Source organism: Eumetopias jubatus, unplaced genomic scaffold (assembly GCF_037043125.1).
Source record: "Eumetopias jubatus isolate StellerSeaLion01/CBP00866 unplaced genomic scaffold, mEumJub1_p1.0 scaffold_4, whole genome shotgun sequence".
In the NCBI taxonomy this organism is placed as follows: domain Eukaryota; kingdom Metazoa; phylum Chordata; class Mammalia; order Carnivora; family Otariidae; genus Eumetopias; species Eumetopias jubatus.
Genome location: NW_028274810.1, coordinates 61,255,618 through 61,269,315, shown reverse-complemented (window position 1 = coordinate 61,269,315; position 13,698 = coordinate 61,255,618). Strand labels below are relative to the sequence as shown.

Sequence of the window (13,698 nt, the reverse complement as noted above, 5' to 3'; positions counted from 1 at the left end):
TGAAGCAAACGAAAATATGGAGAACAGACCAGTGTCTCAGTGACAAGGAGGCTTGACAAATGCAAAGGCCTCAGGGAGAAAAAGCGCTTTTTCTCCAAGGGCACCGTGGTGCATGTTCTCTACTACGTTGTAGACTCAAGTTTTGGAGAAGGACCCTGCATTCGGATATGCTTTTTCATGAAATCTAACCCACATTGGCTTCTGGAAGCAGTGTTTAGGTGGGGTATGGCAGTTGCAAGATAGTTCTACCAGTTGTGACACTTATATCCAGAAGAGGGGTTCCTTTCCTCAGGTGGTAGCCAGTTTCATATGAATGGGGGTTACAGGAACCTGGCAGAAGAAAGAAGGTATACTTACACTTACAGGTTGACTTTTTGGCACATCATAAACACCTTCCTTCTTTTGGCTGGTGGGAACCTGTGGAAAAACCAAATTCGACACAGTCAAAACACTTTGCTATTTCACTTTCAAAGAGCAAAGCAACCCTACTTCAAATCGAGGCTGGCTGAGTGTGGAGGAGAACGGCCCCCGAGGCCTGAGGGTCCCAAATCAAAGGCAGGCCAGGCCCCTTCCCTGGGGACAGCTGGATGAGGGAGGAGTGTGTGAATCGCTTCATTAATGTTTGCAGGGGGTCTCTGCCACTGGGATCCTCACAGAATCACAGAACAGGAGGCTGCAGAGACGTCTCCTCAGGGGTCATGCGGTGGATAAAAATCATCCTCGTTTCACCAAAGACAGAAATGGGACCCAGAAAGGTGCTCTGACTTGTCCAAAGTGATTAAAATTAGTTTGTGGCTGAGCTTAAGCTGCTTGGTGCACAGACTGAGATCCAGGTTATTTAAAATATAGCAAATATCAAGGTCTCAGCATCAAGAATGGCTTCTGCTGGGATCACAGACAGGCCATGTGATATTCACCAAAAGTTTTTTTCCAAGAAAAGGGGTCATCAATGGCATGAAAAGCATAAGACAAGAATCCGGGAAATCTCAATTGTTTTTTAATATGTATCTGTATTTTCTTCCCTCCCTCTCTCCTCTGACTCATCCATCTGGTCTTACTGGGCCACTTGGTAACTGTTACCACCCTGTGCAGGTCACTTAGCTCCTCTGAGCTTCACCATTAGAAAATGGGTGCTATTGGCTCTGCTTCTCGTTTGGGTTATTGTGGGGATCAAAGGAGAAAAGAGATGATAAATAAAAACTATTAGGACCTATAATACTGTAAAGTGTTAGAATGATGGCTTCTTTTACCACTGATACATTATATGAGTTAAGTATAAGAACGTATTCTGTAACACTAACAGCAGTAGACATGTTGAATACTTTTCTAATGAGTCAATCAAGGGCTTTACACTGAAACACTCTGGCTTGAAAGCAATCTCTTGTGCTTCCCAACACCCAGCACAGGACAGCTCACACCACCATCGGACGCCTCAGCCTGTAGTGACTTTACAATCGTCTGCTAATCTGTGTTCCTTTTCATCAGACTGGGAGCTCCTCAAGAGCAGACACGGTGCCTGCAGCTCAGAAGGCATTTATTTGGTAAATGTCTTCTGGGTAAATGCAGCACCAGAAATGTGGGCAACAGTGAAGAAACAGAAAAAGTGTCTTTTAGGCTTGGACCAGCCAACTCCACCACATGAAGAAGGGGGAATTTCAGCTCATTCCTCGAGTCCCCTTTGCTGTTTCCACTCTCATCAGCTTAACTTCAAATCCTTATAATAATCCTAAGAACTCGGTATTAGAATCTTCACTTTACATAGTAGAAAGTGAGGCTCAGAGATGTTAGGGAAACTCTTCCAAAGCTTCCAAGCTAGTTAAGTGATGAGATTCGAACCCAGCTCTTTCTGGCTACCAGATATGGCACGAACTCACATTGACAGGGTGTTTTCTGTCTGCCAGGCACTGTTCTGAATGTTTGTGTTTACATGTATTCTCATGTAATCCTTGGGACCAGGCAGTTGGGTAAGGATGACGACTGTGTTGCAGAGGAGGAAAAGGAAGCGGGCGGGCGGGGGGGTCCTGCCAGTGAGCAGGGCTGCCAGAGTTGGAGTCCTGGCACTTGGCCTTTTACCTACGACACTATACAGACAGCCCCCACTGTCCCCATAGCTGTTCTCACTGCTTCTTTTTCTTGGACATTCTCCACTCTCAGAAGGTTGTGCATATTCTTGCAGAAAAGAGGACTGTGAGGGAGCATGGAGATGCAGAAAATGCACTTTCTGAGCTGCTCTTGCACACCTCAGCTCTCAGGTAGCCAATGAAGAGGTAATTTCTTTGCTCCTGGTAACCAGCCTCCATCTAAAAGAAATCCTCTAAGAATGCCTACCGAGCCCTTGTTAACAAGGGCCAATAAATTACCAACCCACACTTGTATTTTTACTAGCTCACCCTTTCCTGCGCAAAATGAACAGCATTTCTGTTCCCCGTAATTCACGGCTCACTATGGGCACTTAGCAAGTTGAACCGCGGCTGACTCTCAATTATCCCTACAAATGGAGGAGAAGCGGCAGGATGGATAAACCCAAACTGTGCATAATTGAAAAAGCTTTGCTGCTTGGCTCTCCCATGGGTGAGATATCAATCTGCCTGTTTGTCCTTTAAGATTTATGTCGGCTGGGAAGTCTTCTCGGGAGCCTTGCCTGGCTCTCTACCTGGTTGGAGCCTTCCTCTATACCCTCTGTAACCTCTGGTACAGCCTTCCACTAAAAAATCAAAGTGGCCAAGAACCTATTATGCATCGTGCTCTGTGTTTTGCCCGGGACAATGATGGCGAACAAGCTGGACATGGCCCCCGATGGGATGGAGCTCCTTGTCTTATTGGAGGGATGTGGGAAAGAAATCGGGCTACTCACATGAGCATAAAATGTGCTTTATCTTATGTGGGACCTGTCAAACCACACTGCAGCTGTAAGCTAGGGCAGGGCAGATATTTCACTAGTCTGTTTCCCCATCGGTAAATACGGGTTACGCAGGCAACGTTTAAGCATCAAACATATACCATGTGTGTGCTAAGGGCTGAACACTGGCAGAAGTGCCTCAGGGATGAAGACCAGAGAGAGCCCAGTCCGGGTTCTCCTCGCTACCTGGCTGGTCCTTCTGCCTGTAGACCATTTCATAACATGACATTGCAGAGCAAGTGAGAACAGTTCTCCACCAAAAGGAAGCAGGGGATCTGGTTCCTGATCCCAGCTCTGCCACAGGCTGTGGGACCTCAGTATCCCTTTGTCCTCTGAACCTCAGTCTTCTTACCTAGCTGTCTAGCTTGAATGCCTAGGAGGCATTCAAGGGGGTGCCTAGAAACTCCTGGAGGGTCGGAACCACACCGCGGTCTAGCCCATCTCCACGTGCCCGGCACACGCTAGGTGCACCAATCCATAACTGCGTTTTGAATGAAGGAGTTAACAGATGCGGAATTACTGTCAAAGCTATACGTTAACCACTGTATGTACAGAAGACGTTTTCAGCTCAGCAACATCCTGAGTGTTAGAGAGGCAGTTTAAGGGTTGAGTGACATAGGAGCAGAGACTTATCATTTTAAAATAACAATACGTGACACATCATGGGTGATTAAAAATGATTTTTGAACCAAGGAACGTGAACAATGCCTGCGTGGAAGGCTGCGGTCTTGCTGGCGCAGGAAGCTTGTTAACGTGCTGCAGAATACCGGTTGAGAAGCTGAGGATCTGGCCTTGGGCCCAGCCCTTGAATTGGAGGACTTGATTTCCTTATGGTTTTAAAATGATAGTCATCATAGCTATTCTTATCCTCCTGAGTTATTGCAAGGGTCAACGTTAAGTGAGGCGTAAAAACCCTTGTACCGCAAGGTTCTGTGTTGTTTTAAAAAAGATGACAGATAACTTTTTCTGGTGCACGCAAAAAGAAAGACAATTATTATTATTAATCCAGTTTGGAAAATGAGACTACTGATCCTCAAAGAGAGGTTACATTTACTCAAGAGTCTCTCCCTCCCTTACGCGGGAGTTATAAATAGCAAAGTCAGGCGAGGTTGCAACTTTCCGCTAGGCTCTCTGACAGGAGGAGGCGAGCAAGTCATGTTCTACTTCACTTAATACATCATCGTAAGACATCTTGAACAGCGTTGGATACTGATGACATTCTTAGGAAGTAAAGGGAACCAACATTTACACAGCACCTACTATGTACCAAGCGCTTTACACCTTCGCATCACTTCTAGAAGCAGATGACGTAGCATCCCTCATTTTATAGCCCAGGAGATTGAGATACAAAAGTTATGTACTTCGCCAAAGGCCACAAAACAGCTCGAGGATTAGGCCCCAGGCGCCTGGTCTGTCCCAGTGATAAGGTCTGCCTGCCTCGTTCCACAAAATGGAACGGATGAAAATCTGAGACCACCCTGGGCCAAGCTGAAGAATAAGAAACACTGCAATCTACTCAGGAGGAATAGCTATGGAACACTCATTCCTAGGCTCTTAAAACACAAAGAGGATCCTGGATCCTAATCACAGCTCCTTAAAAGCCCAGCCTTATCTTCAGGCCCAAGAGCTTATCTCTCCTTAAGCAAATTGAGGCTCAGCTGACTGGCAAAGCAAGAGAGGAGAACAGAGGGTGATAAAATATTCATTTCCTTAAATGGTACCTTCCTGCTAATGATGGACAGACGGGAAGATCCGAAGGTCAGAACTGTTAAAAACAAGTGTGATTTTTAGATTGTGACTTGATACCTACACAGAATCTAATCATGAAACTCTGCATCAGGATATTCTGAGCTGAAAAGAACCTTGGGATTTATTTATTTACTGTGGTCGGAGAGACCTGGCTGTGAGTGAGGGGGCCACATCTTATAGCTCTGTGACCTTGGGCAAGACACCTCATCTGTGTGAGCCCCACTGTTCTGTCTGTAAGGTGGGAATGACGGCTCAAGCCACACAGTCTTGTTGTGAGGGATAAGATATTGCATGTAGACCCCATTCACAGAGCCGGCCCACAGTCATCACTCGATAAATGTTAAGTAGCTACAGATCACACGTGCATGCACCCACGCGTGCGTGCATACACGCGCGTGCGCACACACACACCACTTCTAAGAGTCTCGTTTGCCCCGTAAAGCAAGCCCAACATGGTTCTCTAAAGAGTCACTGACCTGTGATGAGGCATGAGTCACAAAAAGCAGCAAAGGGCCTGCCGAGACTCTTCAGTCTTAGCTGCTCATTTTACAGACGAGTACACTGAGGCTCGGAGACAGAAAGGAACTCAACAAGCCGGATGAATGGCTGAGTTGGTACCTGGACTAAGATCCTGAATCCACACACTGTGTGACCCAGGATAGAGTCTCTTCTGTACATCCTTCACACGATCTTGCTTCATTCTCATGCCAAGTGTGAGTTACGGAGAAATTACTCCCCTACCTTACCACTGGGAAAAGGGAATCTCAGAGAGGGCAAGTATCTTGCCCACTACCACTCAGCCAAAGTTAGGTGGTGATGCAGCCAGAACCAGAGCCCAGTTCTCTGCCAGCCTAGACCAATTCTTCCTGCACACAGGATGTCCCACACTCCCAGCACTACCCCCACAGGGCACAGTGGGAGCCCTGCCGACTACCGCTCAGTCGGAATTCAGAAACCTTGTGCTGAAAAGCCTAATTTTGTCTTGAAAAGTGTTTTTTCTTCAGAGCATGACTGGTTAATGGCTCCTTTGGCCCCATATCGGCCCCCCCATACCACAAGATCGTTGTAATTTAAAATCTGAACACCGAGAACAAATATGCAAGTTCTCTGTGTAAAGATTGGAAACTTTGTGAGCGATGATTTTAAACAAAACTTCAGAGCACAACCTCCCACTTGCATCCAATCCAGACAGGTCCAGTGGATAGAAATACTTTGATTATTACTCCATGGGACTGGCTTAAGCCCACTTGTTGGTAGAGCTGATGTGATACTTTGGTCATTCAGAATTCTGTGCATTAACCAGAAATTGAAAATCTGTTTTACTTTTATTATACAAGTAATGCATGCCCAAGGCAGAAAAGCAGACCGCACAACTGAGTAAATTAAGAAAATTAAAATCACTTATTAAATAAATTTTTTCCTTCTTCCATAATGTTTATATTTCAAATTCAGGCTAAAATTCTAATTAGTGAAAAATTGGATGTTGTCATATCTGTTTGATGTGTTGCTATGGTGCAATTTCTCAAGCTCTTTGATGGAAAAGCATGGGGGAGGATGTGTGAGTTTTGCCTTCACTCACAATGGGTCTGATCTCAGCTCTAAATAGCTATACAGCCCCCTGGAAGCTACTCAACGTCTCTGAGTCTCAGTTTCCCCTTGTAAAAGCAGGATTAAATACCTACTTCATAGCATGTTTGTCAGAATTACATGAATCACAAAGTGTGTGCAGTGCTCTTCCCATGAGCAGACATTTAAGAATATTAATTTACCTTCCCTTTAGGAGGGTGAAGGCTTGAGCTGTACTTTCTTCTATTCAGTTAATATTCCCAGTGCTGTTTTGCAACAGCGTTTTGAATTTGTCCTTGATTTTCAGGAGTGCAGTTGGCTTTTTAAAGAAATTTGATAAGCACCTTCTTTGGAGAAATAAAGGACCCTTCTGGATTACTTTATCCCCGTGGAATGTTTGATTCTTGAGTCCATTGAAAATAGTTAAGATCCATTAACAATTAAAACACCGCACTCAACAGGCGATTGAACATTTCTACAACAAGGCATGGAAACTACTGGTCAATCGGTAAAAGCCAACTCAGAGGAAGGTATTTGACCAAGCCTGGATGACCTAGAGCGTGGAGAGACCCTGTGAGGTGCGTGCCCCAGGTTCTGTGGACCTGTCCGCGCAACGGAAGGAGGCAGTGGTGCAATGGAAAGAGAGAGAAGCGATTTTATACCTGATAAATGTTTTCTTCCGTTTCGGGATCACGGATTGGCTCGTGTCCAGCCTCAAACACAATGTACTATTATGGTGCGGCCAGAGAGGAAAGATCAGAGGGGAAGAGAGAGAGGGAAAAAAAGGCATTTGGAATTTAGGATACAAATCACAGTGAGCATTAAAGAAAACAGTTGCAGCAGAAAACACCTTCAAGAGACAAGGGGATCACTGAAACACTGCACGTGCCTTGCACACTCCTGCCTTTTCTAAGGAAGACGGTGAGGGTCTGAGGGCTGTGAGAGTGTGGGACCCCGCGTATCTTTCTGGAGATGTGGCCTCTTCATGCGATGGCATTTGCTCTCAGTAATGTCTGCATGTGCCACGCTGCTGAGGGCAAATGACATCTCCCGGGAACATCTAGTGGCCCAGCTTGGTAATCCGGGTAACAGCGACTGCCCCCCCTTGCTTCCCTCAAGCCCAATGTCCTCACTTGGCCCGGAAGTGCTTACAAACCACAAACCTCCTCATCCCATAGATATCACCTGATTTTACATTCTGAGTCTTAAATATTGAAAATCAGTTGCTTTTTTTTTTTTTCCTGTGCATGTTTCAGACTCTAAAGGACCGGGCCATTTCAAACAGGGCAATATTCTTCATTCTCTGTGAGTCAGTTAGCCAGGAGCCAAGCTCATATTCTAGACAAATCCTCGCCCTCAGCATTCTAGAGGGAGGGCATGCTGTTAGGCGCATCTTTGGCTTTTGTTAAAAGCCACATAGGCTAGATACTTCTACTTCAAGTTATTCATATTATATTACTTATTTTATCCATATTATTTTATTTTTGTCACAGCTGTACCAGCTTTCTGTGTGGAAATAGGCACTGAACAACAATGCATGTATCACACACACACACACACACACACACACACACACACACACACACACACACACACACACACACACCCAGGTGTGTCTGGTTAGAAACAGAAGTTTTAGGTTTTATGTCCAACAAGTTCATGTTTTTGGCTTTCTCTCCTTGGGAATAAGCGTGAGTGGGTTTGGGGTTGGTGGTGGGAGGCCCCCTCTTCCCTCCTCCTCTCTGCATCTGTTTGTACAGAGCACATACTTGGATCCAAGAGAAGTCATCTTTCTGGCCCCACCTGGGCTGCGACCCTGCAGAGGGTTCAGGAAATCTATAGGCTAGGACGTCTCTAGGGTCTCCTTCACCCTCCTCCCAACAGTGCCCACGGCATGAGCTGGCTCATCAGAGGGGCCAGAGATTTGCTCCCACAGCCTTCCCAAAACTTACAAACTGCCCTGCTTGTACTCCAAAGTTGCCAAAACTCAGTCCCCAGCCTCGGTTCCTCACTCAGAGAAGCCTCCTCATGAACTTGGAATATTCAAGAGACTCCTGAAAACATCCAGCTCTGGGATCACATATTTATAGACTGTGGAGGGGCCGAGGCAGGGGCGAGAAGGGAGAAGCGCATCTCCAGATCTCATGTAACGGATGTCAGCCAAACATCTGTTTTTCATGGAAACGCAGCCCTCACCCTGGGAACTAATCTTCGTCCCTCTCCAGGCTCTGCAGCCAGGGGCTCTTCAGGGGCTCTGACAAAGTGTCTATAGCAAGGGCCTCGCCATTCCTGACCCTAAAAACCCCGATGGCTTCCAGAAATTACCTGGTATACAGGATCTTCAACATCCTCTTCCAAAATTGTCTACAGCAGAGCGAGAGAAGGGAGGTTGAGAAGCAGAGGATATAAATAAAGGGAGAGGTATGAGACTGTATTCAGAAATTACAGGACAGTGAAGAAACCAGCTCTGGAGAGGAGAGGCTGCTGGGTCATTTCAGGTATCAAAAAACCCACAAAGGAAAAATAAGCCACCTTGTAGCCACCCCCACCCCCACCCTTAACAACAGCAAAAGCAATTGTGTCTCTTCTGTTCTCCTCCCCTGGAAATCTTCTTTGGAATTTAAAATTTCACTTTCTCTAGCATGTCCAGGATTTCAGAGAATAAAAGATCATCTCTAACTGTGAGCTTGCTTTCGGTGCCTGTAATTTACACGGGAACCTTTCATCTTTGTTTATTTCTACTTGGCAGCAGGAGGACAAGCCCTGACTGTCAGTTTTTGCCTCTGTTGATTTTGAGTCCCAATCTTCTCTGGCCCTCAGAGAAATTCACAGCTATACCTGATACACAGCTTGTTCGCACTGCTTATCTTTTTGGGCCTTTTTTTCCAACTCTTCTCTTTGCTTCAATTCATAAATAAGCTGAAAGAGATCTCTCAAGTCCAGAATAACAGGTTCAGCCTGGAGTAAAAGGGGGCAGAAAGTGCATTAGTAGGGGAACCGTCCTGAGCCAGAGCAGCCTGTTTCTGCTTTTTGCCAGCTACAACCCACAGCCCTTCCTGTTCCTATGAAACTGAAAGCATTCCATCTTTAATTAATTCTACCTTGTTTATATTGGTTTAGCAAACTGCATCGAGGCTAAAGTTCATTTCTTCAACTAATTATATTTGCAAATCCATAATAATCGTAAGCATAAAAGGCACTGCTTTTATTTATTAGTAATTTTGAATACAATAAAATTAGGGCAGGCCTTATGCAAAACAGCTATTTGTTTTCTCTTATTTTCTTTTTAAATGAAGCTATGAACACAAGGAAACTTGTTGGTATAGTGGTGCCTCCACCCAGCTTAATCAGAAAGGAAAATAATTAGTCATTATGAAATACACATTAGAAAAAACAAGAAGAAGACCGGATGGGCCTGAGCCCCCCGTTTCCTTGCTCTGAGGCTATTTATGCTCTGGAGATGGGCGCCTGAGCATCAGCATGGTCTCGTCCTACATCAGAGGCGGGCTTCAAAGACCGACAGCGTGACCGGACGCACTGTCCCCTAAAGCTACTAGGAGAGGCGCCCTCCTCGGATGGGGATACTCACCGCCTGGGCTGTTTTTATGGCAACAAATCTGTGATTCCCTTCCTTCCCACAAACGTATCCAAAGGCCCGGTGATCTGTGATGTCCTTTGCAATGTAGGAAATTTCGTGAACAGCATGATGATGCTGAAGGGCCTAGTGGAGACAAAAGGAAGAGCATATTTCACGGGACTTTCCCTTCGAGCTGTTGATCAATAGGAGATGTGTTTCAGCTATGTGTGAACAGGCCCGAAGGGCTTTGGAAAAAGCTGTTGGGTCCAGATGGAAGGAAAAAGAGCCGCGCCTGCCCTTGAGAGATGGGGGCTTCCCTCCAGGGTCTTAGTGCTGTGACCGGAGAGAAAAACAGGACTGCTCATATCCTGAAGGCGAATCTGTGGCAGTGGCTTCCCTCAGCTTGCCAGGGCCAGTCAGGATAATTCAGTGGGGCAGGCTCCTGTTGTAGCTCGCTTCAGGACACGGCCCAGGCAAAGCTGTGGTGTGATATTTGATACACTCCCACACCCAGGGCCTCTGCATGCTGTGCTGGAAGAGTAGCACACTGTACGGATAACTGGGGTGCCGTTCAAAGTCACAGAACTGTAAACATGTATGGGTGCCACCCTCTCTTGACAGATGGTGACAGGGTCTTAAGGAACGAACACCTTTTTTCTATCTTATCCAGAGTCACCATCTGGGCTAGAGGTGGACTCCCTTAGTTCTGAGACTTTTCATGGGCTAGTTGCTCTGTGTGCAATGCCCATTCTTTTACCCATTTGCCTGAATCCTAGTCCCTTTTCAAAGGACATTTGAGGGGTGCCCGGGTGGCTCAGTGGGTTGAGCAGCTGTCTTTGGCTCAAGTCGGGATCCCAGGGTCCTGGGATCGAGCCCTCCTCGGGCTCCCTGCTCAGTGGGGGTCTGCTTCTCCCTCTCCCTCTGCTCACCTCTTTCTCTCTCTCTCAAAGAAATAAAATCTTTAAAAAAAGACATCTGAATAGCACCACCTCTGCGAAACCTCCCCTGAACAAGGCTTGCTTTCCCTCCCGCTGCAGAAATAATTTCATAGAACTTCAGTCTCTACTGATACCCAAGTTCCTAATTGATTCCTCACACACAGCCCCCTGCGCTCTTGCTTTCAAAGACCTTCCTTCTCTGACAGATTTGCCTGATTCCTGGTCAGCCTTCCCCACCAGGCTCCATCTTCCTCAACTCTGTCACCCTAGAACCTTGCGCTGTGCTTGACCCACAGTTGCTGAACTCAAGAGTAAATTGGGATAGTTGACCAAAAACCTTTTGAAACTGATCTTCTTTTCTTTATCACCTAAGTCTCAACAAATGCTCGCCATCTTGTTGGCGATCATCATCTTTATGACCATTTTCCTGTATTAAACCTACTTACAGCAACCCTCAGTAAACAGTACTCTGCGTAAAGGCTTACATAGGCAGCTGGGCACTAAATGATGTGCTTCAAGTCCTTATATAAGGGGCCTTTTTATTATAGTAAGTATTAAGGGGCTTGAATTCTAGCCACCGTGTGAGCACAAGGCACTCACTGCACCTCTCTGGACCTAGTCTTCTATCCAATGAGAAGTTTGTAACAGATCAATGGCTCCTAACCCAAATCCCAGGATCTCCTTGGGTCATTAAAGGTAATAAAAAGAAGTCCTAAGCAATTTTCAACATTTCAAAAAGCGAAACAGAAATTTATAACTATCCTTAATTGAGACAACACATTTCATTGTGCATGCAAATGAAAATGCCAAGTTTAGAACTGTATCAGGTTACTGTTGTACTCCTTAGTTTATCTTTGAGAAGCTTCTCTTTAGCATTTAGTTTGGGTTTGAATAATTCAAATGGGAAAGTGAATGACTGTAAATACATTTTTTTGGTGGACAAAACTCTTTGCCACTAATGAGTCCATGGAGGGAGGGAGACATGTAACACAAAGGGGACTTAGTTATGAAAGTGGTGGGACTCACAGGAGTAGATGTTCTGGAGCGTCTTGTTCCGTCACCCCAGATCCTTTAGCCATGAGGACCTCGAACCACACAGCCAGCCTCTCAGGTCAGTGGGCACGTGGCTCTTGTGATAGCCAGCACCTTAGTTCTGGACCCCTGGCCCTGACCTTCCAAAATGCCCATTCCTAGACTGCTGCCATCCTTCTAGGCTTCTAACCTCACAAATCATTTCTGCCCTAGAATTTGCTGCTGCACCTTAACCTCTCTGACTACTCTTGGGACCCTCTCTTCAGGTTCATCATGCCTTGTCACGTTGCCCACTGCCCACTGGACATCATGCTTGGAGGGTGGTGTCCCCGCCTGGTCACCCGCGCCCCTAATCGGCCATAAGACAACTGTATAATTCTCACGAATCCCGACCCAAATAAAGTTGGTGAGGAAGGAAATGTTTGTTAGTAAAAGACTCAGAACCCATTTATTCTTGTTTTATTAAGAGGACATACTTAGCTGGTGGAGGAAAGCTGCTCAAAGGGTGGTGGCTTCTTCATGGTGTTAATGATGTAAAACTGATGAGATTTATATTCACGCAACACGGGGGTATTGATTGATAGACTTTTGTGAACTAGAGTGGTATGCAGTAGGGGAAAGTGCGAGACACAGACATCCTCCTTCTCCCCCCTTTCCAGAAAGTATTTCTCTCTCTGCATAATGTGGACAATGTTATCCGTGTCTCCTATTAAATCAAAGTTTGACGACAGCAGCTTATTGATTGCCAAGTGGAATATTGCTCTAAAATTAAACTGTGATTAGAAGTCTTCCTCGCGGAATGAGATTTGGAGATGATTGTGCAAGGGTAAAATATCACCTACTATGCAAGACAGCAGATGGAGATGCTTTAATTTATCTGGGAATCCTCATTAAGTGTTTTAGAATCAAAACATTTTCCTAATATTGCCTTGCCAAGTGTAGCTCTGTGCGTACCTGAAGTGCCTAAAGATATCTGTAACATTATCTTTTCCCATAGGTAATTTTATGACATGCTGAAAAGGATTCCTGTGAAAGTGGCTCATTTATTTGGAAACGAAGAATCATTGAGGGGCTATGTCTCTACTTTCTCCAACCTCAACTGTGCAGACATAATACAGATACACCAGAATCCCAATAACCCCTACGGTTGTATTACTGCATTTATCTTGGCAACTCAGAGAATCTTGCAAATACTTGTTCACTGAGGCTCAAAACTGCTCCATGTTTTCAAGTAGATTTTATCAGCCCCATCAAAGCCAGAGGAACCTTAAGCATCATATTGTTCAACTGTGTTTATGAAAATACTGAGGGTCAGAGAGTTCTGGAGGGACCAGTCCTAAATGCAGGCCTCACTTTCCCTATAAAGGATGACAAAGCAAGATGATGTAGGATCGGTGCCTCCATGCCTTAGATTCCTGCCTCCCTAGTCCAGCAACAAAGCCATGACCCCTGAGGGGCTGGGATGAGGACGGGGAGAACTGGCCAGGAGCCAGAGCCGAAGCTGTTCTGGCTTCCGGGAGGTATCGGAGGTCAGAGAGAGGTCATAATCAGAAGGTTTGGGGTAAAGGCCAGTTTGCTATAAGGATCTCAAAGAAAAAGGTCAAGACAGCATGCTCTGGGGGTGAACGCTTGGGAGTTTGTGGGTTTCTGTGGTGTCTGCTGAGAAGACAGGCTGGAAAGGTGTGGTGAGGCCCTTCGTCATGGGAAATGAAGATGACTTCGTCCCAGGAGTGTTTCTGCAGGGACTTCCTGGGGCAGCATAAGTTGTTCTGGAAGGGGGAAAGAATAACTGGGCCAGAAGGGGAGGGAGAGGGGAGAGGAAGGGCAGAGTCTGGTCATCCTTCTTCCATGCTTCCTTTGGAAAACAGGTTTTTTTGTTTGTTTATTTGTTTAAGAGAAACAGTCTAGATATTAAAGTACTGCCAAAAATCAAAGCA

The 13,698-nt window shown here is 45.8% G+C and overlaps 1 protein-coding gene across 3 annotated transcripts in view; it reads right to left on the bottom strand.

The window, feature by feature from the left end:
- The window catches only part of DAB1 (DAB adaptor protein 1), a 275,026-nt gene that overhangs the window by 50,710 nt on the left and 210,618 nt on the right, over positions 1–13,698 (bottom strand). For 2 of the 3 annotated variants that reach the window (XM_088022979.1, XM_028106930.2), the window contains exons 4-8: positions 9,804–9,935; positions 9,053–9,172; positions 8,540–8,578; positions 6,877–6,942; positions 358–417 (exon numbers count right to left, since the gene is read on the bottom strand). In XM_088022979.1, the coding sequence (XP_087879105.1) occupies positions 358–417; positions 6,877–6,942; positions 8,540–8,578; positions 9,053–9,172; positions 9,804–9,935 (417 nt within the window). The remainder of the gene's footprint in view (positions 1–357; positions 418–6,876; positions 6,943–8,539; positions 8,579–9,052; positions 9,173–9,803; positions 9,936–13,698) is intronic. The other variant, XM_028106929.2, reaches the window with a different exon arrangement.